General features: G+C 35.7%; 1 protein-coding gene across 4 annotated transcripts; it reads left to right on the top strand.

Moving 5' to 3' along the window:
* Positions 1–364: 364 nt before the first annotated feature.
* On the top strand, positions 365–27,939 carry CCP110 (centriolar coiled-coil protein 110). 4 transcript variants are annotated; one of them, XM_090276946.1, is made up of 15 exons: positions 365–648; positions 4,335–4,490; positions 7,813–7,941; positions 10,479–12,117; positions 14,010–14,137; positions 14,639–14,816; positions 15,398–15,537; positions 15,801–15,917; positions 16,502–16,603; positions 16,776–16,892; positions 21,189–21,262; positions 21,823–21,885; positions 22,538–22,597; positions 23,078–23,163; positions 26,042–27,939. In XM_090276946.1, the coding sequence occupies exons 2-15, from the start codon at positions 4,350–4,352 to the stop codon at positions 26,092–26,094; spliced, it is 3,027 nt and encodes a 1,008-aa protein (XP_090133072.1). In that variant the 5' UTR covers positions 365–648; positions 4,335–4,349; the 3' UTR covers positions 26,095–27,939. The 4 variants fall into 4 exon arrangements, with proteins under 4 accessions (XP_090133072.1, XP_090133071.1, XP_090133074.1 ...); XM_090276945.1 differs by having other exon boundaries at positions 14,007–14,137; XM_090276948.1 differs by lacking the exon at positions 4,335–4,490 and having other exon boundaries at positions 14,007–14,137.

Below are 27,939 nucleotides of genomic sequence, written 5' to 3'. Positions count from 1 at the left end.
GGAAATGAAAGGGCCCATTACATCATATTTCGGAAATCTGGTAACATGTTGAGATAGAGAACTTCGGTGAAACATTCGGGGCTTTTCCTGACATCTGGAACCTGCTCCCGTTCTCGCACGTTACTTTCCCACTGATATGCAGAACGGTAAAGAATGTCTTAAACTTTGGAGTTGGCATATAGGATTCCGCAATTTTTTATTTACAGAGAAAATTTTGGTGAATGTCGTATGTTTTTCCAACGACCACCGAAAAAGGGAGCGTTTGCATTCTAACTATAACGGTAGAGACGCTGGCTTGCAGTGAAGACTACATTTCCCATCGTGTACCGCGCTCTCACAAGTACTACGCCCTCCATCACCGGGCCAGGACGCTTACGCACCTCAGGGATTGTAGTTTTCTGGCGGCCCCACCGTTTCGGCGGCCCGGGAAGCAACCACCGGAAGTGCCTGCCCTGAGAGGTGGAGTCCCGCCGGCGGCGGCGGTTGCCAGGAGCCCGCGTTGCCGCCTGAGACCGGTAATATGGCCGGGAGGAGGAGGAGAAGGCGGCGGCGAACCGAGCTGCTCTCTGTCGGTACCAATTGAGCCGTTTGCTTCCTGACAAGGCCCGTGGTGACGGAACGAAAGGTGACCGTGCCCTGGGAGAGCAGGTGTGTGTAGGTGCCAAGGAGGCTTGACTCAGAGGGTCCCTGCTGCGAAGCCAGCGGGCGAGGCGGAATTCGCGCTCTGAGGAGCTGAGGGCGGGCTCCGTACGGAACCAGGGCGCCAGTGCTGGGCTCCCGGGCCTCGAGCCCCTGGAAGGGAACTGGCGTGGGGAGGCGGGCGCCGGGGCGCCGGCGGCATCAGGCGCAGAAGTGATGCTCGGATGCTGGTACTGCCTGGTGGGCCCTCGGGATGGAGCCTCATCAGGGGCGCCCAAGGAGGTAGCCGTGAGGCACTGGGGTGAGAGCAGAGGGTCCGGGTGCAAAAACTCCGGCCCGAGCCGGAGAACCACCTTCTATTGATAAAATTGTGTGGGCCTTTTTTCCTACTGCTACGAGGCTGGTGAGGAAGGCGTCTCCAGGGTGTGCACTGGCCATTTCTGAACGCGGGTTACCACAACCTGACGCTCTAGGAGCGCCGTTTACTCAGCCTTTGCGACTCTGGGGCATAAGCATGAGGGCAAATTCCCTTGGTTGTCCCTGATGCTACTAGGCAGTTCCCATTCTTGGCTTCTATCTGGTTTTGATCCCACTTCCCTATCCCTTAGACAAGTGGCAGGTGCTGGATATTGATTTAATGGGGATAGGTCTGGAAGCAGCGAAATGAGGAAGCCGTTGTCCCCCTTTCCATGTTTTTTAAGTTACGTTTGATTCTTACTAGGAACCAAGCACTGCCCAGGAGTTCATAATGCAGTGACAAAAATCACCATCATCATCATTATCATCTGCATAATAAAAGCAGCCCCCATTCATTGATGCTTTCTGAAGGTCCTGCAGTATAGTAATTGCCATACGTGTATTAGTTCATTGAATCCTCTCAGAATCTCTTTGAGACAAATGAGATTATCCCCATTTTACAGATGAGGAGACTGAGGCGTAGAGATGGTAAGTGAGTTGCCTAGAACTTACAGCTAGTATGTGCCTAAGAAACCTTCCACCTTTATTGCCTCTATAAGAAGTTTAGGTCTTGGGGAGGATCGATGGGTAAACAACCAGCTAGAATCTCAAAACAAAGCAAGATCTGTCCTGGGTTACTTTTACCATTCCCTTCAGTGGCGTTTCTGGTGGAGCACTGGTGAGGAGTCCATCGGGTTTGCAAAGAGGCTTATTTGGAGAAGGGCCATGGTATGGGAATGGAGAAGACAAGGCATGAACTTCATGAAGCAGACAAGTTATTAATTCAAGTGGGCCAATAATGCCTGATAACAGAGTATAGGGCAGTCAATTTATGGTTGGAGTGGCCTTGTAGTCAGGACTCCCGTAAAATAAAGCCCTGCTGACAGGTAATTGTGTTGTGAGAAAGGAAGCGCCCTCTTGCTTAATCATGTAGGATGCAGATGCTCACTCTAAATGTTGCCTTAGCTGTTTAGGGGTGCCAATATTTTTTGAGAATAGGCTCATCCATGAATCTGCCATTCTCAGCTTTTTTCTGGTTTAGTGTGCATTATATTGTTTGAGTGAATTACCCTAATTTATTTATTCAATACTTCTTATCAAGTGCTTCTGTGTGCTGACACTGTACTATGTAATGGGGATTCAGTGGTGAGCAAGACTCAGAAAGTACCTCTGCTTATGGAACTTACATTTTGGTGGAGGAAGACAGACAAAAACAAAGGAAATAAACAGGATAATTTCAGATAGTGGTAAGTGCTATGAAAATTGGGAAGCAGCAATGTAATGTAGTAGTGGCTGACACAGGGTTAATTTAAAGGGGCAGCCTTTCAAAGGCAGGGACAAACAAGCTAAGACTGAAGGATAAGAAGGATCCAGTCATGCTCTTCTGGGATCCTTTAATGATTTCCAGAATCATATTAGCACTCCTGTTGGGACCTTTGATGCATTATCATATACCACAAGTTATATTGCAATAATAAGTTACTGAATATCTGCAATGTATATGACATACATGTATTGTTTCAGGGATGAGAATTTAACTTTCTGAAACAATGAGGCATATCTATATGATGTTGAAAGAAAAATAAAGCTATTGCCATAAAGCTATTTTATCAATATTTCCTTATATTTCCCAGACCTTTAAAATAAAATTTCATGTGTTGTATGTGTATGCATAGTAAATATATTACATTAATTATATGAGTAATCTATTTTTTCTAATGCTGGATGCATGGGTTGTGTTAAAAAATATTTTGAAGTATTTTAGTAGAAATAGGGTCATTTGAATTTCTTTTACATCTTAGCTTCTGCATATTTTGATAAGACATAATATGGGTTGAAATCTAGACAAAAAATTGAGGTCTTGCTGTAATAATCATGCAGTAAGGTATTTTGTTTTTTTATTTTTGTTTGTTTTATGACTATAAGTTTGGAAAATAATCTCATTCACACTCTAGAGAACCATTTCTTTGAAATTAAGTTCTCACTTTGCATAAGTCAAATATAGAAAGAATTGATGGAATGGTAGGAAGAAGTTAATTAAAACTACCAGTTGGTCAAAACTAGCAACATATCTTATTTTTTCATAATCTAATCATAATTTAAATATGCTTTTTCTTCATTTCTAATTGTGCTATAGTTTGTCCCTAACACTTGAGTGTACTGAATTTTTAAGTAACTTGAGACTTAGGACATTATCATATTCTCTCTTATTTCATCTTTGCATATCCTACATCATGAACTGAATTTACCTACCCTCTTTCTTTTTTCATTAATGAATTGTTTTAAAGCGATCACTTAAAAGAACATTATTCTACTAGTTTTTCTGTTTTCACAGTTTATTCCCTTGTTGGTTATGAGTCTGATGCCTCTCTTTTTATTTTCCTTCCTTCCTTCCTTCCTCATTTATTTATTTATTTTTGAAAACCCATAATTATTATATTTTTCTTTACTTAAAGGAAACCGTGTTGGACATAATGCTGTAGAAACAGGCAATCAAATATTTAACACTTGCTAGATTAATGAATATGGTGGCTAATCCTTTGTGGTTACCTTGTATTTTCATAGCCACTATCACGATTTCTAGAAATTGTGAAGTTATTGGGTGATTATTTTAAGTAGTTTGTTAATGGTTCCAATTTTCAATAATAAAACAGAACTATTACGAGAGTTAATAAGTTTTCTGTTTTCTACTGACTGATCATGGAGTCATAATAGATTTTTAAGATATGCAAGTAATACACTTTGAACTCCATGAAAGAAAAAGAATTTTTAAAAGTAGATATCCTCTTTTATTTAAATAGTACTTCTGTCTTTTTTATTTTTTATTTTTGGCTACAAATACCCTTCTGTCTTTTTTTTGTTGTTATTACATTTGTATAATTTCATTTTTCTTGTGCTGTGGAGCTAAATCCTGCTAAAGAAAATATTTTCTATTTTATAACCTAGTTAGTAAAGTGATATAACTTTGTGTCCTTCAAGTAGGTTTCACTGGTAAGGTCCCAGTGCTTTTCTAAATATTGATTTGCATACAAATATTCAGAAATATTTACTGTATAGGTAGGATCTTAACCCATTTACCTTATACTCAAGAGTTAGCTCCTGATCAGTAAAAAAATATTGGGAATGCCAGTTCTAGGAATTTGTGAATTCTGGGAATATTTCAGTGCTTTGAAAATTTGCCAGCTAATTAAGATCTATTCTTATGAGCACATTGAAAATGGTATTTTTCTCTTTTGTAGTGTGGTTGTGGGAAGATGGAGGAATATGAGAAGTTCTGTGAGAAAAGTCTTGCCAGAATCCAAAAAGCATCACTATCCACAGAGAGCTTTCTACCTGTCCAGTTTGAAAGCATTTCACTTATTCGCTTCCATGGAGTGGCTGTGCTTTCTCCACTGGTAAACATTCTTTGATTTTAAGTAACCTTTTTTTCTATAGTGAACCACTATGGCAGGAAAAAATTTTAAAAAGTCATAAACATCAAAAAGATGCCTAACTTGTTTATAATTAAAGAAATACAAATGAGTTAGCATTTTTTAACATACTGGGTAGGCAAAGATCTAATAGGACCTATTAGTGTTCCTGAGGTTATGGGGAAAAGGCACTTTTACTGAGAAAATCAGTTGATTTTATTTTTTGGTAAGGAGTGTGTTAGTGTTTTATCAGAATTTAGAAGTGTACCTAAATCTTTGACTCAGCAGTACCATTTTGGGGAATACCTTACAATTATATTCTCATCTAAGTACCCAAAGAAATAGTCATAAGATTATAGTAGCATCATTTAAAATAGCAAAAAGATTCATGAACAACCTAAATGTCCATCAATAGTGGACTAGTTTGTCTGTTTTATAGAATCTCATACATGCCATTAAAATAAGCACAATAGACCTAAATGTGTGGGCATGGAAGGATCCCATGAGCCGCCATGAATTACTGCACACAGCATACTCTTGGAGGCAGTGTAGAGTAGTGGTTAAAAACCCAGCTCTGGTGCCCTCTGACTTGGGCTCAAGTCATTGCTCTGCCACTTACCTGCTGTGTGAACTAGTAGATCTATTTCCTTTATTTGTTAAATTAGGATAAAAATAATGCCTACCACATAGGGCTGCTTTGAGGATTAATTGAACTAATACATTTGGATTTTTATTTTATTATTTTAATTTTTTTAACTATTTGGATCTTAAATTAAGGATATTGTATATTTTCTCTGGGGAGGGGTAAAGAAATGTAGGATGAGAGGGAAGACATATTTTCATCATAAACCCTTTGATACTGATTGAATATTTTAAAAATTATTTTATTTCAAATCAGAAAATATGATTGAAACACAGTTAAAAAAAATTTTGTATAACAGGAGTTAAAAGATCAGTATTTTCAGCCAACTTTTTCTAATGAAATATTCAAACGTACAGGAAAAGTTGAAAGGATATACAATGACAACCCACGTATACTGGATTCAACAATTTTTAACATTTTTTGCCATCTTTGTTTTATCATGTTTGTGATTTTCTATATGTGTACGTGTGTATATTTACCTACTCTTTTTATTGCTGAGCAATTTGAAAATTGCAGATACATTACACTTCTGCCCTAAATACAAGGTGGGGCAAAAGTAGGTTTACAGTTGTTTGTATGGAAAATAATAAAAAATAATTAATAAATAATAATACAAGAATAAACTGTTTCACATACGCACAACTGTAAACCTACTTTTCTCCACCCTGTATTGTGGTATACATAATCCTAAAAATAAGTATATTCTCTTATATAAAACCCTAATACCATTATCATACCTTAAAACAATTAATAATAATTATAATAGCATCTAATATTCTGTTCACATTCTAATTTCTCAATTTGTGTTCAAAATGTTTTTTATAACTTTTTTCTAATCTGGATCTAGTCAAAATTCAAATAGCATTTGCTTTTTATGATTTTTTAAATCTCTTGATCCAGAACAGCTCCCCTATCTTGTAAAAAATTTTTTTTACAATAGTGAATTTTTAAAGTTATCCTATTGAATGCCTTACATTTTGGATTTGTCTAATTGTTTCCTTCATGGTGATGTTTAACTTGTCATGTAGTTCCTGTTGTTCCTATAAACTGGAAATTAAGTTTAAAAGTTTTATTAGCCATGTTAAACATTTTGAGCAAGGTACTTCACAGTAAATTAAATCAGAAGTTACATAATGTCTAGTTCCTCTCTTTTGATGTTTAGTTTGAATACTTCCTTCTACAGTGGTGACTACCAGATGACTCTTTCAAGGTATACATTTTCTTTCCCCTTTTTATTAGCAAGTACACTGTGGAATGATTCTTTGGTACCATAAAAATAAGAAAAATTTTAAAACAACATTTTTATCAGCTCCTTGATGACATGTTGTTTGATTAGTTTAATATGAGTCAAAATGTGCCTTATAGCGTAGGATTTATGACTCCATCAGTTATTTATAAGCAATATCTTATGTTTATGGACGTTAATCCTTTTTTTTATTTTTTTAGTGAAAAGAAAAAGAATTGTTTATTTAACAGTTATATAGATTTAGTTATTTGCGGATTTCTGTTGTTAAGTCTTATGTTCTTTAAAACACCCATAAACACATATCCTTGCCTCCCCCCCTACCAAACCAGGCTAGTTTTAGAAAAGTTAGAGAAACCCTTTCCCTACTTTCCAAACACAGTTCAGCTTTACCAGTAGCTGTCAATCATTCAATCCTGATTGGGGAGACCTTGTCTGTGTTATGGGGTCCACCAGCTTTTAATCCAGAACCTCGTGGATTCTCAGCCTCCTTATAAACTGCATACTTAGTCCTTTTGTAATCCACATGGTCAGTCTGTTCCTTTTCAAAGCAGCAAGGTACAGCCCTTCCTTAAAACTGCGTCAGTCCCAGTTAAATTCACATAGTCAGCCTCAGCCTCAGTCAAATCCGCACAGTCAGCCTCAGCCTTAGTTAAATCCGCACAGTCAGCCTCCATTTTTTTATGTTATACGTAATGGATGACTTTTGCAACTTTGGAATAACTTTTCATTTGCATAAGTCTTAAGATAAGTCTTAACTCCTTAACACAGTGACTAAACTTCCCAGGACTTAATAATTAAAATTTAAATCCACTGTAAAAAGATATAATGCCTAGAAGCCTTCAGTTTTTTAGGAACATTATATTTTTAGTGGAGGTTATACAATGAAGTAGAACCAAATATGTATTCTGATTTTGTAGGCAATAAAACATTATCTATTTCTTTTATTATTAAACCTTTAGACATTTTCTTGAGGTAGCAAAGAGGTAAATTGTACTTTTCTTAGAAGATAAGAAATTGAAGAATTTAATTGACCTAGTGAAGTAAGACTTCAACAAGTGAAAAGCTCAGCATTGGTAAAAAGGGCTGATTTTATACCCCATTTTAGAGCACATGATAAGGTTTTGTTTCTTTTAACTTTTTTTTTTTTAGTTGAGAATAACTTACATACAGTAAAATACATAGATCTTAAACATTACAGTTCCATGAATTTTTATATATGGCACACAGTTATACAACTCACACCCACACAGAATGTTTTCATCACCAGTGAAAGGTCTCTCATGCCCCATCCCAGTCATTACCCCTAACCACTTTGGATTTTTTTCACTGTAAATAGTTTTAATCACTCTTGATTCAAAACGTCCTGATTGTATGCTTTTTAAAATTCATCAAAAATACTTATTTACGATGTTTTGCAGCTTAATGTTGAGAAAAGAAAGGAAATGCAATATGAAAAGCAAAAAGCACTTGATGTAGAAGCAAGAAAGAAGGTTAATAGGAAGAAAGCTTTACTGACTCGTGTCCAGGAGATTCTTGAAAATGTTCAGGTATGATATTTAAACTCTTTTCAGTTATAATTGAGAAATCATGAGGTAAGCATTGAAAATAATTTTTCAGAAATAGATTTGCCCTTAATAATTAATTACCAATATGCTTTGCTGTTTTGTTTGAGAAGCTTCATAATTTGTGATATTCCATTTCAGTTACTCCAAGGAAAATTCACTTGATTGTTAGTGATACTCAGTACTTGAATCGGAGGGTACTTAGACAATGGAGCCACACACTGAATATAATTGCTTCTTGTCTGTGTCTTATGACTCTAAAAACATTGAATTCTCAGTAACAAAATGATAGAATTGGCCATTGTAGTTTACTTCTGAACTAATCAAGACTATTGACTCAATGACCTTACTCTACTTCTCCGTTAAAGTAAATAACTGCCCCCCAATTTTTTTGGTGAAAAGTCTGCTCTTAGATACACAAATGCAATTTAGATTAGATAAATAGAATTGCCTAGATGCATCTTAGATCCAAATTAAAATGATTTAAACAATGCCTTTTGTAATTATTTTTATTTAGCTTAATTTAAATTTGATCTCATTGCATACTAAAAAGAAAAACAAATGAATTCGATTGAACAAATATAGCACTGTTTTGCTGGTTACATCTTTTTATATTTTCATATCCTCAGGGACTTGTGGTTTATGTAATTCAGGCTAGATGAAACATGTACAATGAACCTTAGAATATTTCCCATTAATAGCTACCTTCATTTCTCTGTGGGTAGTAGAATTTAACTTGCAGATTATAATTACTTCTCATATTAAGTTTAAAAAATATATGTAGCACAGTAAGGGTGGGTTTTTGAATTACTCGATATTTTTTAATATTGAAACAGAAAAGGTATATCATTCTTGGTCCATTGAGGAAATATATTAATAAAGGGATTATTGTTGAGTTTGAAAACTTTCTGTTTAATAGTGCATGTACAGTGTTGAACTATAATGAATTAATTATGCAGGTAGAGAAGTTTTATATATTAAAAACAGATTTCTAAGGTCTGTTTCGTCTGTAAAACCTATGATTCTATGGTAGGTTTTTTTTCTTTTGGTTATTTAAATCATGTAACCAAAGGCTCATGTTAGTGGTATACAAAAACATTAAACCTATGAACATGTTCATGGATTTCATGAATATGTATTTCTTTCATTTTATTTTGGTCCTGAGGTTGTGATTGAGTGCACCTTATTGTGCTGTTTATTGCATAGTCCTTGGAAACCATTACGCGTCTTGGGATATATATGTAAGGTAAAACAAGAGTACCGTGTTGTCTAGGAAATAATACATGCAGAACAATCAGAAAACCTTTCAATGATCAGGATTCTGGAGTCTATATTCACATAATAATATGGTAATGATTTGTTAGTTTAATATATGCTTGTATAATCTTTAGAAACCATCTAGTTCGCTTTTAATTATTTTGCACAGTCAAATTATTTAGATACAAAATGTAATTTTGTTTTTCTTTTGGATCTCTTCTGTATACAGTTGTTCTCATCTTAATTTACCAAAAATTTTAACTTATTTTGCTAGTTCGAAAACCCATTAACAGATTCCTGTCTTATCCTTTTGTTTTTTTAATCCTCACCTGAGGACATTTTTTTTTTTTTCACTGCTTTTAAAGAGAGAGGGAAGGGGACAAGAGAAGAGAGACAGACAGACATCAATGTAACAGAAACATCAATTAGTTGCCTCTTATAAGCTCCTTATTAGGGGATTGAACTCACAACCTAGGCATGTGCCCTGACGGAGAATCAAACCTACAACCTTACAGTGTACTGGATGACACTGCAACCCACTGAGCCACACTGGCTGAGGCAACAGGTTCCGGTTTTAAATGGCCATCAGTTAATCAAATTAAAATTTGCTTTAATAAATGGAGTTTTAAGTGGAAAAATTTCTTACTTTTTAAGTAATTTAAGTTACATGGCTGAACTATCCTTTACTACAAAATTATCATGTTGAAGGATTTAGCTGATTTGGAGTAAGTATGTGGGAAGCAGGAGTCTTATTACTGAATTATGTTTTCTTAACCAATATCCAGGATGAGTTTGTCTTTGTTAAGGAGGGAATCACTTATGTAAGAAATATTTAATTACATGCTATTTATCTTATACATCATTATCCTTAAGTGATAGCTCTTAAAGGTGAAACAGTTGGTCACATTAATAACATAACCAGAAGAAAGTTAAGGAAAACGCTTCTATTTCAAGATTAAATAGCACACGGATATATGCATTTCTATGTGTGTGTGTTCAGGTGAACATATGTTCATATTTGTTATCAGAATAGGTAATTTCCTTTTTAAAAAAACTTTAATAAGTAAGGATGACTAATGTTATTTATAGTAATTTGAGTTCCATGTGATATAGGGTACCATAGAAAAAGGTAATCTTAGTTTTTTATTGTGTTTTCAAATATTAGAACTCTGAATCTTCAATTTCAGTTTTATTTTAAAAAACAATGAAATCAATGAGGAAATTGTGCAATGAGGAAATATTAATTTTTTAATTTCCTTTTTCAGGTTAGAAAAGCACATAATGCCAGTGATTTTGATCAGTGGGAGACTGAAACAGTTTACTCGAATTCAGAAGTCAGAAACTTGAATGGTCCTGCTACCTTTGCAAATAACTTGCCAAGCCCTACTGAACACTCTACTTTAACAAAGTTTGAAAAGATAACTGGAATTTTGCCATTGAATAATGAGGACCAATTTAAATCTAATGGGATAGACTTAGTTAGGGATTCAGAAGAATCTAATTCTCTGAAGCAATGTGGTAGTTCAAATATTAGCCACACAGAAAATGAAGCTTCTCTAAAGACCTCCGCAACCCCACAAGAGACTCTTATTTCTGATGGTCTCTTCCCAACAAATGAAAAACAGAATTTATCACTTTTGGAAGAAGTCACTCCAGATCCCTACATAATGAGTCTTCAGAACCTGATGAAAAAGTCAAAGGAATACATAGAAAGAGAACAATTTCGACGCAGTTTGAAAAGTAGTGCAAAGGGAAGCATTAATGAGAGTCATTCAGACAAAGAAAATGATGCTGTTAAAGTGACTGACAGTGTAAAAGAGAAGGCTCAGTTGATGGGCAAACACTGTGGTTCAGTGATTCCTGATAAACCAAGCCTTAATAAATCAAATGTTCTTCTCCAAGGTGCTTCCACTCAAGCAAGCAACAGAAATACATCAGTTTTAGGTAGCTTTTGTAAAGTGGACACACCTGTGGGAACTGGCCATCCCACTGTTTCGGATCCTGATTGTGATTTTAAAGTCATTCCCACTTTTGTTACCGAAAATAATGTTGTCAGAAGTCTTACTGGTTCGTATGCCAAATTACCTAGTCCAGAGCCAAGCCTGAGTCCTAAAATGCATCGAAGGCATTCTAGGCCATCATCAGCATGTCATATACTTATAAATAACCCAGTAAATGCCTGTGAATTAAGTCCTAAAGGAAAAGAACAGGCAATACACTTAGTTGTCCAAGATACTAATGAAAAAGCAAGCATACCTGAAACTGTGCCAAAGTTACCAACTGATTTAACAGGAGCTTCTTCAAGTAAGGTTAATGTCAGCAAAAATGCATCAGAAGCCATACAGGAAATGGTTTTAGGTAATTCAAATCAGGTGTGTCAATCTTCAGGCAATCAATTAGGAAATAAAGTTATTCATGGACTTGCTATTTTAGAAGGTAATTTAACATCTGATGAGAGAGGACCACACAAAATGGACATTACATGTACTGCAGTGCCAAGATTGCATGAGCCATATGCCAGCCGTCCGTGTATACCAAGTCAAAATGTTGGGACCAAGAGTGTACTCAAGTCAGCCAGTATGTTAGAGAAAAGCTGCAGTTCACAAATGGAACTGAATAAGTCTTATGATGTAAAAATCCCGTCTCCTTTACTGATGCAAAACCAGAATACCAGACAGCAGATAGACACCCCTACATTGTACTATGGAAATGAACAATTTTTGGATAACAGTTTTGAGAAAGTTAAACGGAGGCTTGATTTAGATATGGATAGTTCGCAGAAAGAAAACAGCTCATCTGTCACTGGAATTACTGACCAGGAAAGGCAACATTTGGCAGAAAAAAGATGCCCTAAGGGCTCTGTCTACATCAACAAGAATAAAATGTTGGAAAGTATTTCCAAAGGTAAGAAACTTAGAAGTGTTTGATACCTGTCAAGCAGATGGCCCCTTTATTTAATACTTTTAATTGACATTTTGCAAAATAATCATCTTTATTTGTACATTAGGGTACTTAATTTCATTTATCAGGGAGCATATAATTAGCTACAGTTTATTGCCGTTTGATAAGCTTTTCTCACAGGATTTTAAAATTTAAATTATGAATCTCACAATGCACTTGCTATTATAGAGAATATTGTTAATGACTGAAGGAAAAAGTTCTCGCATGAAGCATCACTCATAGTTTTATTCAAATGTATTGCTATGATGTCTTCCTTTTGGACTGTGGTTCTAATATTTTTATCAGTTTGTCATTTCATTCATGATGAGATCTTCCTGTAACTGGCCCTTCAGTAAACACTTTAACATCAAATTATTAGAGAAAAATATCACAAATAAGGCTCTGTGAGTAGTGTTTCAGGAATAGTGTCTTTAATGATAGAAATTATTTCTAATTTCTGTTGCATCTAGAATGGTATTAACAATTATTAAAACGTGTCTTCTTCATTACTCCTTTGTTGTCATGGTTCATAGATTCTTCACTGCTGATATGGGAGACATATAAATCAAGTAAATTAAGTTCTTAGACAAACATTTCAGCTCTAATGTGATATTGTCTTCCTGGAAGAAACTTCATGTTCTGTAAAATTGCATCCTAAAAATAATAGGGTTTATAGGAAAAATAGAGTTGGAGCAGACCGTTTAAAACCTGCACAACTGTGTAACAGTGCTAGTAAAAGCAACACTTCATAACCTGGTAGGCTAACCTGGATTCTCCACACAAACAACATACCACAGCTAGAGGCTGTCTCAGTGAATTCCAGAAGTACACAAAGCCAACAAGTTGCAATTCCGGCAGTGGAGGCAGCCAGGTTGCTATCCAACTAGGCAAGGGAGACAGTGCCCCTCTCTAGCAAGGGAACCCCTTTTCTTGAAGCAGTGGGCAGCACTTGGGACAGAACCCCCAACATCATCATCATCATCATCACAATACTTTTATTTAAATCTTTGTCAAAAATACAACCTTTCATGGAATACTTTGAGAAGGGAGAGGCGGAAAGGAGAAGGGGCATGGAAAAAAGTTCATTTGTCAGCTTCACTAGCACCCGTTCAGCAGGACTTTTTTCCTACATTCATTTAAATGATATATTGGAAGTTGAGAGTGCTATCACAGGATAGGCATTTGCCTTTGCATCTCCCACACAAGTCTTGATGATGGTGGGCATAAAACAATCCTCCTTATATGTTGACAATAAGCTTAACTCAGAAATTTTTTTAATAATGCACATTTTAAAAGTATTTTTACAAGTTCTGCAATCCAATTATACAATTGCTTGGAAAATGTTTAGAAAACAAAAAACAATGTAAAAAGACAGATTAAATCAACTAGAACAGTACAAGTTCAATATGGCTCTGATTTTACAGTTTTCTGCTACATCATCAATATCAGAAATCTGTTTCTTTGCCTGGCTTCTTCATTGCTCAGGATTTAAAGAAATACCTCTTCCTGGTTTTATTTCACCTTCCAGATCCATCCCATATTCTCTAATATCAATTAGGAGCCAGAGGGAGCCCCTTTCTAGGGGAAAGCTCCCTCTCCAGGGAGGGAGCCCTTCTCTAGGGATCTGTTGAATCAGTAGATAAGGGTGATGAGGTGTGGGCCTTTATTCAATAGCATGAAATAAGTCACAAAATAAAAAGGGGTTCAAAGAAAAGACCTGGCTATATCTTGATTGTGTTATGTTAGGTCCAGGAATACTCTCTGGTCTGCAGCATAATTTAAATTGATGATATAATACATCAGATATTAGATTTGTAAATTTTCTAAATCTGAGGAGATGTATTTCTTTTCAGAAGGTGAGGAGATATTAAAAAGCAAGATGTTAGCTTTTGAAGAAATGCGGAAGAGACTAGAAGAACAGCACGCCCAACAGTTATCGCTACTCATAGCTGAGCAGGAGAGGGAACAGGAAAGACTGCAAAAGGTGAGGAATTAAAACATAGAAATATAGGGCTGGTAAGTGGAGTTTAGCTGGGGATACCTAAATTTTCAGTCATGGATAGGATACTTGTAATTTTCTCTCCAAATATCTTACTCTAAGAGGTCGTTGATTTTGATACATGGATAATATTTTTATTACCAGAATGTGAGGTTTAATGTTCAGATTCTTATCTAAGAATAATGTAGAATTTATCAGAAGGATACTTTATTGACTTGATCCAAAACTTAATATTTTTAAAGGTATTTTATAAATAGATGCTGAAGTAAGTATTCTGTGAGAGTATATTGTAAGAGGAGGACACTTAAGATTATTGTTAATATATCACATTTTAAAACCAAATCAGTTTTATTTGAGAAAGGAAAATGAAATAGATAACAGTTTGCTGATAATTATACATACTTTTAGCTAAACCTAAAATGATACTTTCAGGGGATATAACTTAACAAAATATCCAGCATGTTATAGTAAACTCTTAATTTATAGGAAATAGAAGAACGGGAGAAAATGTTCAAAGAGAAGAAAGTGATTACAGCGGAAGCCTCTGAATTGGATATTAACAGTGCAGTGGACTTAGAATGGAGAAAAATTAATGACTCCGGTTTGTTAGAAACAATGCTATCTCAAGTGGACTCCCTCAATACTTCAAATTCCAATAGTTCTGGTAAATATTTAAAAATCCTTTTCCATTTGAAAAATATATATTTTATAGTAAGATATTTTATTTGCCACACTTTAAGACTAGCTTTTCTTCTTTAAGTATTATAGTTCCATGTCCAGCCTACTGCTGTTTGCCAGCTGCTTAGTAACTACTGAAAAATTAAGTGATAGCAGCAGATCAAAGCCCGGTGAGCAGGTGTTCATGAGGAATTCCACCCTAACAAGGAAAATATCAGGAAATTTGACTCAGAGTCCAGTCTTTGTTCATTCATGCAGCAGGTGGTATGCTTCAAAGTGAAAACACAGTTTGCTATCTCCAGAGTGATCTTGAATTACTACATCTAATTCCCATCCCACTGAGAGTTTATCTTTGCATCTTCAATTATCCTGAGATGGTTTTTGTGTTGAAGAGATCCATCTGGTACATAAGCTTCAAGTCCATAAATACTTTAAGTGGATCATTTTCAGAGGCAGTTGTCATTCTGTTTTGTTGGTGATGGTGTTTTTAATGAGTATCATGTTTAAGTGGGTGTTTTGCATATTCTGATTATTTGACATCAAGTATAATACTATGTATTTCTCTAGGTTTCACAAATTCTGCCCTACAACATAGCTTTGGTTCTGTAATTGAAGCACCATTCTACCTCTGGGGATCATCAACTAGTGGCTTGACTAAACTCTCCATAACGAGGCCTTTTGGAAGGGCCACAACTAAATGGTGTCAGGTGGGTAAACTTAATGATGCATATATGTTCATCTACTCTTTATTTATCTTTCTGTATTTTTTAAAGAGCTACATTATCTTAAGTTATATAAATGAGCATGGGTATTTTTGTCATTCACCCACTAGTTTAGCTTTTATTAGAGTTGAAACTACACAGAGCATAAATATATAGCAGAATTGAGCTCACTGTAATAGATTAAGAAAAACAATCTTGAGTGTAATGCTCAGATTATTAAAATATTGTGTCTATCTTATTTCTTCTAGGTTATCAGTCCAGAAGTACAAGCAAAATTTAATAGAATAACTGCTGTGGCGAAAGGATTTCTCACTCGTAGGCTTATGCAGACAGATAAATTGAAGCAACTTAGTCAAACTGTGAAAGTAAGAAGAGTGTTGTAAATTATTTCTATTTCCCTTTTGTGTCAGTTTCTATCAGCCTTATAACAGCTGAGTTGACAAATTAGTTCAGATCTTCGGCAGATCAAACTTTTTTTATCTACTATAATATAGGCAATTTTAGAAATCTGATTATTAATCTCATTCAGATAATTTCTAAACATATATAAAGAAAGTTTGTGTATTTCTTTTTATAATCTTTTTAATTTATTGATTTTAGAGAGAGTGGGGAAGTAGGGAAAGGAGAGAGAGAGAGAGAGAGAGAAACATCGATGTGTTGTTCCACATATTTTTGTATTCATTGGTTGATTCTTGTATGAGCCCTGACTGGAGATCGAACCTGCAACCTTGGGGTATCAGGATGAGGCTCTAACCAGCTGAGCTATCTGGCCAGGGCAGTTTGTGTATTTTTATGCCACTTTAAAGTGCATGTGGTTTTGACTTCTGATAAGTAATAGTTTTGTGTTCTTAGTAATTTTGGATTGACTGAGAAAAAGAACAAAAGGAAACTGCAGTGATCATGAATCTTTCCAGAAAAATGGTTTTTGAAGGAGCATTTCATCTTTCAGGACACTATGGAATTCATAAGAAGTTTTCAGTCAGAAGCACCATTAAAGAGAGGAGTTGTTTCAGCACAGGATGCTTCTCTTCAGGAAAGAGTGCTGGCTCAGGTAAACGTACAAGTCTCAAAGGCTTTGGGAAATGGAAATGCTTTATATTTCTCCCTTCACTTAAGCACTGAAAATGTTTCAATTAAAACTTTAACATTTTATGTATGTAATATTACTGAACCCTAACCTCACCTTTTTAAATGGGTGCAATATTTTCTTCTTTTGAAACTAGTTGCGAGCTGCCCTGTATGGTATTCATGATATATTCTTTGTAATGGATGCAGCTGAAAGAATGTCTATTTTACATCACGACCGAGAAGCTCGCAAAGAGAAAATGCTCAGGCAAATGGTATGTTGATCTGATTTTGTAATGAATGAATGAAAAAGAAAACTTTCTTCTACAATCATAAAATACTTCCAACACCGAATGTGTGGGTTTTTTAACCACACCAACTAATTCTTTGACGTGCTGGGTGTCCCATTTAATTCAGTTCCGACTGCATCTACCTGGAGTTACTAGATACTACAAATTAAGGAGGCAGTTAAGACTGCCCCCACTTCAGATGCCATTCGTAATTCCCAGGTTGTCACCTGAACTTCTGACTGATGGCTATAATTTGGGGTTCTCATCACCATCTCCTACAGGTGACTAGTTTTCTAGAATGGTTCACAGAACTCAGGGAAACATTTAACTTATATTTACTGGTTTATTATATAATAAAGGATATAATAAATGATACAGATGAAGAGACGCATAGGGTGAAGTCCTGAAGGATCCTGAGAGCAAGAGCTTTCTTCCTTTAGAATTGGGACCATCTTTCTGGCACATGTATGTTTACTAGCCTGGAAGCTCTCTGACTTGAGGGATTTTTATGGAGGTGTCATCATGTAGACATGATCAATTATTAATTCAATTTCTAGCTCCTCTCCTATTTCCAGAGAATAGGGGATGAGGCCGAAAGTTCCAAACTTCTAATCATGCTTGGTCTTTCTGATGACTAGCCCCCGTTGTAAGAGTCCACCCAAAGTCACCTCATTAGAACAAAAGATGAAAATTCCAGTGGGTTTAGGAAATCTTAGTGAGGATCCAAGGTCAAAGACCAAATATTAGAAAAAAGATGTTTCTACCATCCTTATCAATTAGATTATAAGGGTTTTAGGTTAGCTCTGTTAGGAACTTGCGTCAAAGACCAAATATTAGTGGGACCAAGGGCAGAAACATATACTGTTTAGAACCACCATCACTCAGAACCATCAGAAATCGAGTTGAATGGAAGTCTGACAACTACAGAATTAAACCACATCCATTCAGACTGATAGGAGGGGTGCAGACTCGGAACAGGTTGGTCTCTCACCCATGTGTGGTGGATGAAAATTTGGGAGGTACAGTATATCTCAGGAGCAAGGAGTTCTAGCACCACACCAGGCCCTCCAGCCCAGGGTTCTAGTGCCAGGAAGATAAGTCCTCATGACTTCTGGTTGCAAAAACCAGCAGGGATTGAGTCGGTTGAAGAAACTGCTGGAGCCCCAAGACTTCCTCTTAAAGAACCCACAGATGGACTCACCTTCTCAGATTCACTCCTCTGAGCTCCAGCACCAGGGTAGCAGCTTGAAAGGCACCAGTGACATACAGGGAGGCTGTAGTATCTGCCATGAAGGGAAGCATTGGCCATTGTCGCTTTTCTAAACCCTCCACTGCAGAGCTGGTAAGCTGGCACCATATCTGAGACTCCATCATCCTGGCTAACACTGTTTGACCTGCCTTGGAGATCCCCAGAGACGCTGCCCCAATTCACAGGCCTACCCAAGCTGTTTTTCCATATGAATGGCTGGTGTTGGCTCATGCTTCACAACTTCCTAAATCCTATCAAACAAGTAATAGCTGGCCTCAGTGAGCTCCAGGCAAGACACTAGCAGCAGCCAGCCCAGAGTCACAGCCTGGCTTCACCTAGGAATCTCCAAGCCCAGCACAAGTAGCAGCCATCTCAGATTCCTTTATAGCTTAGGCGGGGTCGCCCTGGGCAAAACACAGGTGGGGGATGACCTTGGCCTGCACCACCTGGGAAATCCCAGGGCCAGTGCACCCAGCGGACAGCTGCAGACCACATCAGAACACCACCACCCTGCCCCTGCACAGTTGACCCTCCACAGAGGGCAGAGGTTGGTAGTCAATGGTCACAGCTAGCCCTTGCAACTGACTGGCCTGGGTTAATCCCTCCCATTGACCTGCCAGCAGCAATCAATCATCAACTGCAAGAAGAGGGTGTAGTCATGAAGGGCGCACCTCGACTACTCAGCCTAGGTAATAGGGGAGGCTGTGCCACTGGACCCTACAGGACACCTACTACATTAGGCCATGCTACCAAGACAGGGAGTCACAGCAGCTCTACCTAATACATAGAAACAAACACAGGGAGACTGCCAAAATGAGGAGACAAACATGGCCCAGATGAAAGAACACAACAAAACTCCAGAAAAAGAACTAAACAAAATGGAGATAAGCAATCTATCAGGTGCTGAGTTCAAAACACTGGTTATAAGGATGCTCAGGGAACTTAGTGAGGACCTCAGCAGCATAAAATAGTTCCAGTCAGAATTGAAGAATACACTAATTGAAATAAAGAACAATTTACAGGGGAACAACAGTAGAATGGATGAAGCCGAGAATCAAATCAATGAGCTGGAACATAAGGAAGCAACGAATCAGAACAATGAGAAGAAAAAATACAAAAAAAAAAAATGAGGATAGTGGAAGGATCCTCTGGGACAACTTCAAGCATTCCAACATTTGCATCATAGGAGTGCCAAAAGGATAAGAAAGAGAAAGAAATTGGAAATCTATTTGAAAAAATAATGAAAGAAAACTTCCCTAATTTGATGGAAGAAATAGACATGCAAGTCCAGGAAGTACAGAGAGCCCCAAACAAGATAGATGTAAACAGGCCCTCTCTAAGACATATTATAATTAAAATGCCAAAGGCAAAACATAAAGAAAGAATCTTAGAAACAGCAAGAAAAAAGCAGTTACCTACCAGGGAGTTCCCATAAGACTGTCAGCTGATTTCTCAAAAGAAACTTTGCAGGCAAGAAGGGATTGGCAAGAAATACTCAAAAGTTATGAAAAGCAGGGAACTACAGCCAAGATTACTCTATCAGGCAAAGGTATAATTTAGAATGGAAGGGCAGATAAAGTGCTTCCCAGACAAGGTAAAGCTAAAGGGAGTTCATCACCAAACCATTATTATATGAAATATTAAAGGGACTTATTTAAGAAAAAAAAGATCTAAACTATGAACAATAAAATGGCAATAAATACATATCTATCAACAATTGAATCTAAAACTAAGCAAACAAGAACAGAGACAGAATCATGGATCGTCGTCGGCGGCGGCAGCCGTCCGTCTCGAGAGACGATGGTGTAGCTTCTTAAGAGTCTATCTGCACCGCCGAGAATGGTTGTGCAGTCTGACTCGGGAGTGACACGGTATCTGTCTCCTCCCGTGTTGAATCGACATCTTGCGATGACGCTGGAGTGTCCTCTCCAGTGAAGCTGAAGCTACAAAGCCTGGGCAGGGTGATATGGAGGGTCTGCTGTTGCCCATGCAGCAGACCCCCCCTCTCTTCGCAGCTGAAGGGTCCAAGGGAAAGACGGAGTCGATACAGCTTGGGTTCAGGTGCGCCGCAGGAGTTGCCGGTGTTGACTACAACGTCAAACCGCCTTAGGGACTCCGGCTCCGGATTTTCTGTCGGGGTTTACTCCCTTAGCCTTTCCCCTGAAGAGGTATGCCGCAAGGCAGCGGAGGTTTTTTGGAGTCAGAGTTTTCCTTCTCTGATGTACCCTGACTGGAAGATCGAACCAGCGACACTTAGCTCGCAGGCCGACGCTCAATCCACTGAGCTAAACCAGAATCATGGATACAGAGAGCATTTTCATGGTTGCCGGATGGGAAGAGGGTGTGGGGGATGGGTGAAGAGGTGAGGGGATTAAGAAGTACAAGTAGGTAAATACAGAATAGCCGTGGGGATGTGAAGTACAGTATAGGAGATGAAGTAGCCAAAGAATTTATACACATGACTTATGGACATGTTCAGTGGTGGGGGGATTGCCTGAGGGAGTGGGGGGTGCTGGGTGGAGGTGGGCAAAATCAGAAAAATCAGGACAACTGAATAGCATAATCAGTAATATATAATTTAAAGGCAAAAAATAAAAGAAATTGGTGAAAGAATTGCATATTGTCTGTGATTAGATTTTTGAGTTGAAGCTTTGAATGTTGCTTGTATATCTGATAAACTATCATCTGCTCCTGATGGAATTTACTTGAAATTATCATGTGGCTTTGCCTTTTTTGGAAATCAGAATTAGAAAAGGGCTCCAAGTTAATTTGAAATACATCAGAGTGTCAGAGATTGGTGGTTTGAATCAATGATCTTAGTATGGTTGGCAAAAGAAAAATAAGTAAATCTTATATAATTTCATCAGGGAAAAATAATTTCAATTATTTTTTAAAATTGGACTGATTCAGTTCTAAAGACTAAGTTAAAAGTTCAAAAATGCTAGTAAGAGAAGCTTGTCCATGTAATTGAGATCATTTTATACTGTAATTTAGTGGTACCATCAGAGCTTTGTTAATTTTGTATTTTAAAGGATAAAATGAAAAGTCCACGTGTGGCCCTTTCTGCTGCAACACAGAAGTCTCTTGATAGGAAGAAGTACATGAAGTAAGTTTTTCTCATGTCATGTCACATTAATTGAATTATTATCAAACCAATTAATTTTAGTCATCTGTTGGTTTGTTTGTATTTATATTGGATATAAAGAACAGTTCACTTCTCCAGCTGAACTGATAGAAATCTTTTTCTTTTAATATAAACACTTTTATTAAAATCTGGTGGTAAAATCTGATTTCATCTTTAGATATATGTATTTATTAACTACTGAGTTTGTCAGCGTTCAACTTGTATAATTGGTAGTCAATCAAATCTTAAAAATAATTCATCCTTATATGCAGTGTTAATTTTTTATCTTTTAAAGATATTCTTTCTCTAATATCTTAAAGACTTCGTGGGAGGAAAAACTTAATGCAAGGAATATCCTAATAGTTATCTTATTTAAGCTCTTTTTTTTCTGGAAAGTAGTCTTTAATGTTTAGCAGAGCTTTTGTGTTACACCAACTTTTAAATGATGACTTCTTTCTGCCACCATGTATTACATTTGTAAACATGGTTTTCTCCCTTTCTAAATACATTGTTTGTGTGTCCTTATTTTTATATTGTGTTAGAGCTGCTGAAATGGGAATGCCAAATAAGAAATTTCTGGTTAAACAAAACCTTCCTGAAACAAGGTGAGAGAAATCATGTAGTCTCAATGAGAGGCTATTTTTTTATTTTTAAAGAAAAGAAAATGGTACAAATTTCAAGCTTGCTTTTTGTTGGCTTTGTTCTACTTTGCCTCAGTAGGACACTCCCTGCTGAGTTGGAGGATCTGGGGGTCAGAATTCATACTAACACCTGGTCATGGACCTGGTCACGGGCATGTCAGACCTGGAGCTTCCTGTGGGACATGCTGTCTCTTGTGGGAATTTGAATCCATAGGTCCTGAGTTGACTCATAGCCCAGGGGGTCATTGATACTTGTTTAAAAACCTTAGAAAGCTAGCTTAATATTTCTGACCTGTTTTCTACTCTTATAAGAGTGAAGTTTCTTCTCTCAGATGTCTGAAAGGAAAAGTTGGCTTTTGTCAAGTGTATAAATAAATTGTCTAAAAGCAAAAGGATTAATACTTAACGTTGGACATCTTTTTCCTGACAAAAACCTAAGTTTTGGGCTCTTGGTGAGCAAAATATAAGTGCCATATTAATTTGCTTTTTAATCAGTTTGCTTTGCTTTGTGGTATTATATTGGCCGTATTATTGCATAGATGACTTCACTGAAAGAAAATGGGGGAGAAATGGAATTTATCCTGTTGAATTAATTTTTTTTTTACTTTGTAAACAGAGTCCTTCAGCCAAACCAAGGACAGAATGCTCCTGTTCATAGGCTACTTAGTAGACAAGGGTAAGAATGCAACACATAAGGGTATTATAAAATATTCAAATCAAGATTAGCTTTGAGAGGGAAAATAATTTAGTGTTCTTTATGTAAAGGATAACTTTTTCAAGTGTGATTTTTTTAATAGCATTAGAAAGATCTTGTAAAGTTTTGTGTTCAGAGATAACTCTTTGTTGTACTATTGTTTATTATATTTTAATTATCATCTTATGTTGGCATCTTTTCATTTCATACCATTTTGCTCATTAAATATTGTAAGCATCCATATAGTAAGTTCAGCATCACTGAAATTACTCTCCAACAAAGTATGTTACAGTTTCCTGCCAAAGCAAAGTATAGCTTCCTTAATGAGCATGCATGAGACTTAAATTCTTTTCAAGCTTATTTGTGCTAAGAACAGTTGATGTAGGATGGTTGCTTTCTTTGAATGTTGAACATCTAGATCTTAATGCAAGTTGACTTATTAATTTTTTTATATTCAATTAGAACCCCTAAGACATCAGTGAAGGGGGTTGTGCAAAATAGACAGAAGTCTTCACAGAGCAGAGTGCCTAACAGAGCGCCTGTTTCAGGTGTGTAGCAATGAGTTCCCAAAGCCCATGCGAAAGAAAGAAGTGCACAAGCTGTCCCGTAATGCAGGCCTCACATGTCCTGTCCTTGCCACCATAATTCTGGCATATTCACAGTCATTTCTACTAGTGATCATTTGTGTTAGTATTTTGTGGCAGTTAGGAGGTAAAACTGATTCCAATTTTAATTTCTGTAATAAATCCATGGAAATACTTTATTTTTTAAATCTGAAAAATTTGTAGAATTTTACTTGCTTAATTTAGAAACCTTTTTATAAATGAGTGAAATGTATTGATAACAATGATCTCATTCTAAATCTGTGCATGTTCAGTTTGGGGGAAATGTAGCTATTACCCAGGAATATTTTACTTGCACAGAAGGGGAAGAATTTTTCTCTCTGACCACAGGATCACATGTGAATATGCCAGTTGGCAGGGGGTAAGGGTTTTTTTTTTGTTGTTTTGTTTGTTTTTGTTTTTCTTAATCGTGTACTCAATAAGAAGCTTGAGTTAAATCTCTTTATGTTCATTATTTGAAGATTCTTTAAGGACTAAATAAAATAGTGTATTTTTAAATTCTATATATGGTGGCAAGAAGACAAATTAAGCAAAAACGCTTAAGCTAACGTTTTAATATTTTTTAGGTATATTTGTCTAAACACTTTGATAAGCTCACCAAAAATTTACCTTATTCATTAAAATTACTTTCAAAATACTTTTAACTGTACTGTTTTTTAAGCATTTAAAAGAAACTGAAATTAATCACCAGACAATGAAGAGAAATTTTTAATCAATTCTAATCTTATTAATATACAATATTTTCAGTCTTTTACTACTAAGTGATTTTTTTCCAATTTAAGAGGAAACAAGTAGCATAAGAATTTTTTTGTTATCACTACTTGTTCACAGAAGTTCAAGGAAGGAACAAGATACTGATTATAACTTGGAAATGGTTGCTGACCTTTTACATGTAGAGAGTGAATTTAATTCATAATGTTGCATGTATAGATGATAATTTAAATATCATCTTTTGGAAGTCATTATGAGTGACCGTGGGTTTTTTTTAAAAGGGGATTAAGCAGGTGAAGATCCTGTTTATGCCAAAGGTAGTCAGAATCAGCTAATTCAAAAGGTAACCTTTTGAAAGAACTCAGACCAAACACCAGGTCTGTTGCTTATGAAGTTATATGGAATTTAAGACATTTTCCATTTATTTCCCATGTTAGTGATATGTATTGTGATAAATCCTAGCTTGCTGGCAAATCATTGAGAAATTAGTATTGTTTTGCCTCATATTATCTATTTGTCACAGTGACTACTCTCCATGTTCTTTTTTCATGCATTTCATCTCCACTTTTTGTCACCTTTGAACTTAAAAGCAAAATAGCAATTACCATTTTTATTTAGTAATGCTCAGCAGTGTAAAGGCTGAATAGGAAGTCATTGCAGTTAATATATAGTGAAGTTCAGTATTGAGAATTATTGTGGTTTAATTGCATCGCAACATAATTATTAATACAAATGAACTTAACCTTTGAATTAATGTGTAATTAATATGTATCTAAACAAGTACAGAGATTCTTTCCTATTTTTCTTAAGATTTATTTATATTGGGTTGGTCAAAAAGTCTGTTTAGTTTTCTCCGTAAAATGAAAGACACATTTTTCATTTTCACCAGTAACTTCATTGATTTGGATATTTTGAGTATGTCAGCTATCTCCCATGCAGTATAACGTTGATTGTTCTCTATTAATGTCTGGTCTGCCCGACAATGCATCGTCCAGTGAGAAATCAAGCACAAAACTTTGCAAACCACTTTTGACACAGTCAGTCATAGCACCTTCTCCATACACTGCAGAAATCTTTTTTTGTGTTTCATTGTGTTTTTACCTTTCTTGACATAATAAAGCATAATATGCTGAAAATGTTGCATATTTTCTTCCATCTTCAGTATTAAAATAGCTACACAAAAATTCACCAATTTTGATGAGTTTTTTTTCTTTAATGCATGCTGATATGACAGCTGTCACGATACAACTTAAAATTGTTTCAAATGAAGTAAAGTCAGCTAAGCACTACTAGAGCCATCTTATAGAAAAAAAATCTGAATGAACTTTTTGACCAATCCAATACAGGAGTGCATATTTAAATGATTAAAAAAATACTTAGAGAATCTTATCCTTTTACATAAAAATGAAAATTTGGGATATCACTGATTAAAATTCTACCTATGAATCTCAACACAGGGATCCAAAGTTGTCCTTGAAAAGACTACTCATTCCTGTTCAGATTTTTAATGGCCTGGATTATGTTTCGAGCATTTAAAATTGTGCTTTGATGTGATCTACATGGAGAACAAACCATTTTTTAAGCAATTTTAGGAAATTCGTTTTTGTTAAGATGATAGAATAACATTCTTAGACTGAAGTAGAAATCTAAGGTGTTAAAATTTGCTGCAAAGCACTTGAAGTTGTTTATAGTTTTTACAAACTAAATTGCAATCTGATTTTGTATGTTTTAACACATATTTGCTCATTTTATGTTTTGTGCTTAACTCGAGTTGGTAATGAAATTCAGAAAGCACTAATTAAAGCAGTGTAGGAGGCTGTAACACAAAATGCTTATGAAATACAACAGGTCAGGTTGAATTCGGTTCTCAGAATCTCTAGTTCTAGCTCTGTTACTTAGGCAGGTGACTTACTCTTCTGTGTCTCAGTTTTATTATCCTTAGAATGAAGAGACATTAACAGTTTCTACCTCAGGAGTTTATGTAAGGATTAAATATGATAATATATATTCCCTAACTTAGTGCCTGTTACATAGTAAGCACTCATTAAGTGGTATCATTACAGAAATAATATTAGTTTTGCTCTATTTTTAGGAGTTTATGCAGGAAAAATCCAAAGAAAGCGGCCAAATGTTGCGACAATTTAAGAAGACAACATTCATTAGGATAAAAGCGGAGGCTTTTATCTATATTATCATCCCTGCCCAAGACTTTTCATTTCACGCTGGATTCTGTTTACACAGACAAAGTGACTTTGAAGGGCTGAGTAATTATGTAGATCATATGGTCAGTCTGGCTAATTCCTTCTCATATCCCCATTTGCCTCTCAATACTAGGTTTGGATGAAGACAAATTAGTATTTAGTTAATTGACTCTGCTTAACTTGTAAAAACATAAGTTTGTTTTACATAGGCATGTCTGTTGAGAATCTTTTTGTAAACTTAAAAGGGCATTTGGGTTTATTTCTATAAAATATTGAAAAAGTGTGATAAAATACAAGTTCTGAAATATAAATTTCATTCATCTCTGGCTACAGATTGCCAAATTTGATAAATTAGATACTGTTCTATTCAGGAGGAGATTATTGCAGAAAAACGTTTCCCCCTGGTTTTGTAAAAACTGATTAATCTCTCAGTCTTCATATTCTTGGACTTACCACATAGAATAAAACGCTTGCCTGCTGATTGTGGTCCACCTAACATTTACCACAGGAGAATCTGGGATCACCATTTTCATCATAAGCACATGTTTCTTTCAACAGCTAGTTGTCTTACAGAAATGTTAGGTTTAATGTATATTAATCCAGTACTCTTAGAAACATTTCTACTGAACTATAAAATCTTTCTGTGGTGGGTGACAGCTTTGGTGAAGACAGCACAATCTTCCTTAATGTAGCGGCATGCATTATTGCATTCGTTTCTGTAACGTAGAATGTTGCATGCAGTTTTATTTTCTATTTAGTTTGTTTATTTTGTTTCTTCATAGTCTGCTTTCTCTAGCATGCCTGATTTAGGAGAGAATAAAGAGCTATGTAATAATAAATTCAGGTTTTCAAATGGAATAGTAATATTGTCTAGTTGAAATTTTGCATTATTTAAGAGGCACTGCTTTTTGAACTTTTTATCAGTAACATATTCATTTAAAATATAAACTAAAATATGTTACCAAGTGAATATGATTTTATGAAAGAGATTGCCATTGTTAATTTATGATAGCATTTCCAAAAAGGGCTCTGTGCTTCTCACATAAAATTGGGACTGTGTACATTACATTTAATCTTTCTGAATTTTTAAAAGATACTGGTATTTTGAAAATGTAGACTATATATATTCCTAATATTCTTTAAAGAATGGAGATAATGATTGTTTTCTTTGATTTTTCTGTTCTGTTTAAAATGTAAGTTTTACATCCAGCTGTATGTAGAAAGTAATAACCTACTCTAAGTGTAAACTTGATTTTATTTATTGAGATGTATCATTTATTGAATGACTGAACCAGAAAATTAGAAGACAGTCACAAATGTCCGCGTTACCAGTTCTTTTATGTGTAGGAAGGCACACCATATTATCGTCTTAATATCATAAATTGTGCTTTATCATTCTCAAGACTCAGGAGACAGCTTACTCGTATCATTGTGGGTCTTTCCAGGAAGAAAGATAGATAATAAAAGTTTTGTGTATACTAATGCAAATTAGCTAAAATAAATAGTATGTTTTGGAGAAAGTTAAAACTAGTTTTAGACTAAGGATGAGAAACTTGAGTGTTTTTTTAAAGATAAGAGCTTGTGTGTTTTACACATTTTTTTAATGTTTGCAGCTTTTCTTATAAAAGTGCCAGACATTGTTTTGTGCTTTTAATGGATTTTTATTTATATACATTATTTTTTTTAATATTTACTTTGAAGTGGAATATCCATTAATGTAAATTGTATTTATTTTTATACTTTAATTTTCACTAGTTTTGCTTCTAGGAAAAAGGCAAAATAAACTTTT

This window comes from Furipterus horrens, unplaced genomic scaffold (assembly GCF_987537825.1).
Source record: "Furipterus horrens unplaced genomic scaffold, mFurHor1.1.pri manual_scaffold_5, whole genome shotgun sequence".
NCBI lineage: Eukaryota > Metazoa > Chordata > Mammalia > Chiroptera > Furipteridae > Furipterus > Furipterus horrens.
This window is presented reverse-complemented; position numbering and strand designations above follow the sequence as displayed.

Bases quoted from the DNA above. Each gene is read 5' to 3' on its own strand.
- CCP110 (XM_090276945.1), top strand. From the start codon at position 4,350: ATGGAGGAATATGAGAAGTTCTGTGAGAAAAGTCTTGCCAGAATCCAA. The intron at 16,604-16,775 runs GTAAACGTACAA...TTTTGAAACTAG, and splicing joins AGGAAAGAGTGCTGGCTCAG to TTGCGAGCTGCCCTGTATGG. The intron at 21,886-22,537 runs GTGAGAGAAATC...CTTTGTAAACAG, and splicing joins CAAAACCTTCCTGAAACAAG to AGTCCTTCAGCCAAACCAAG.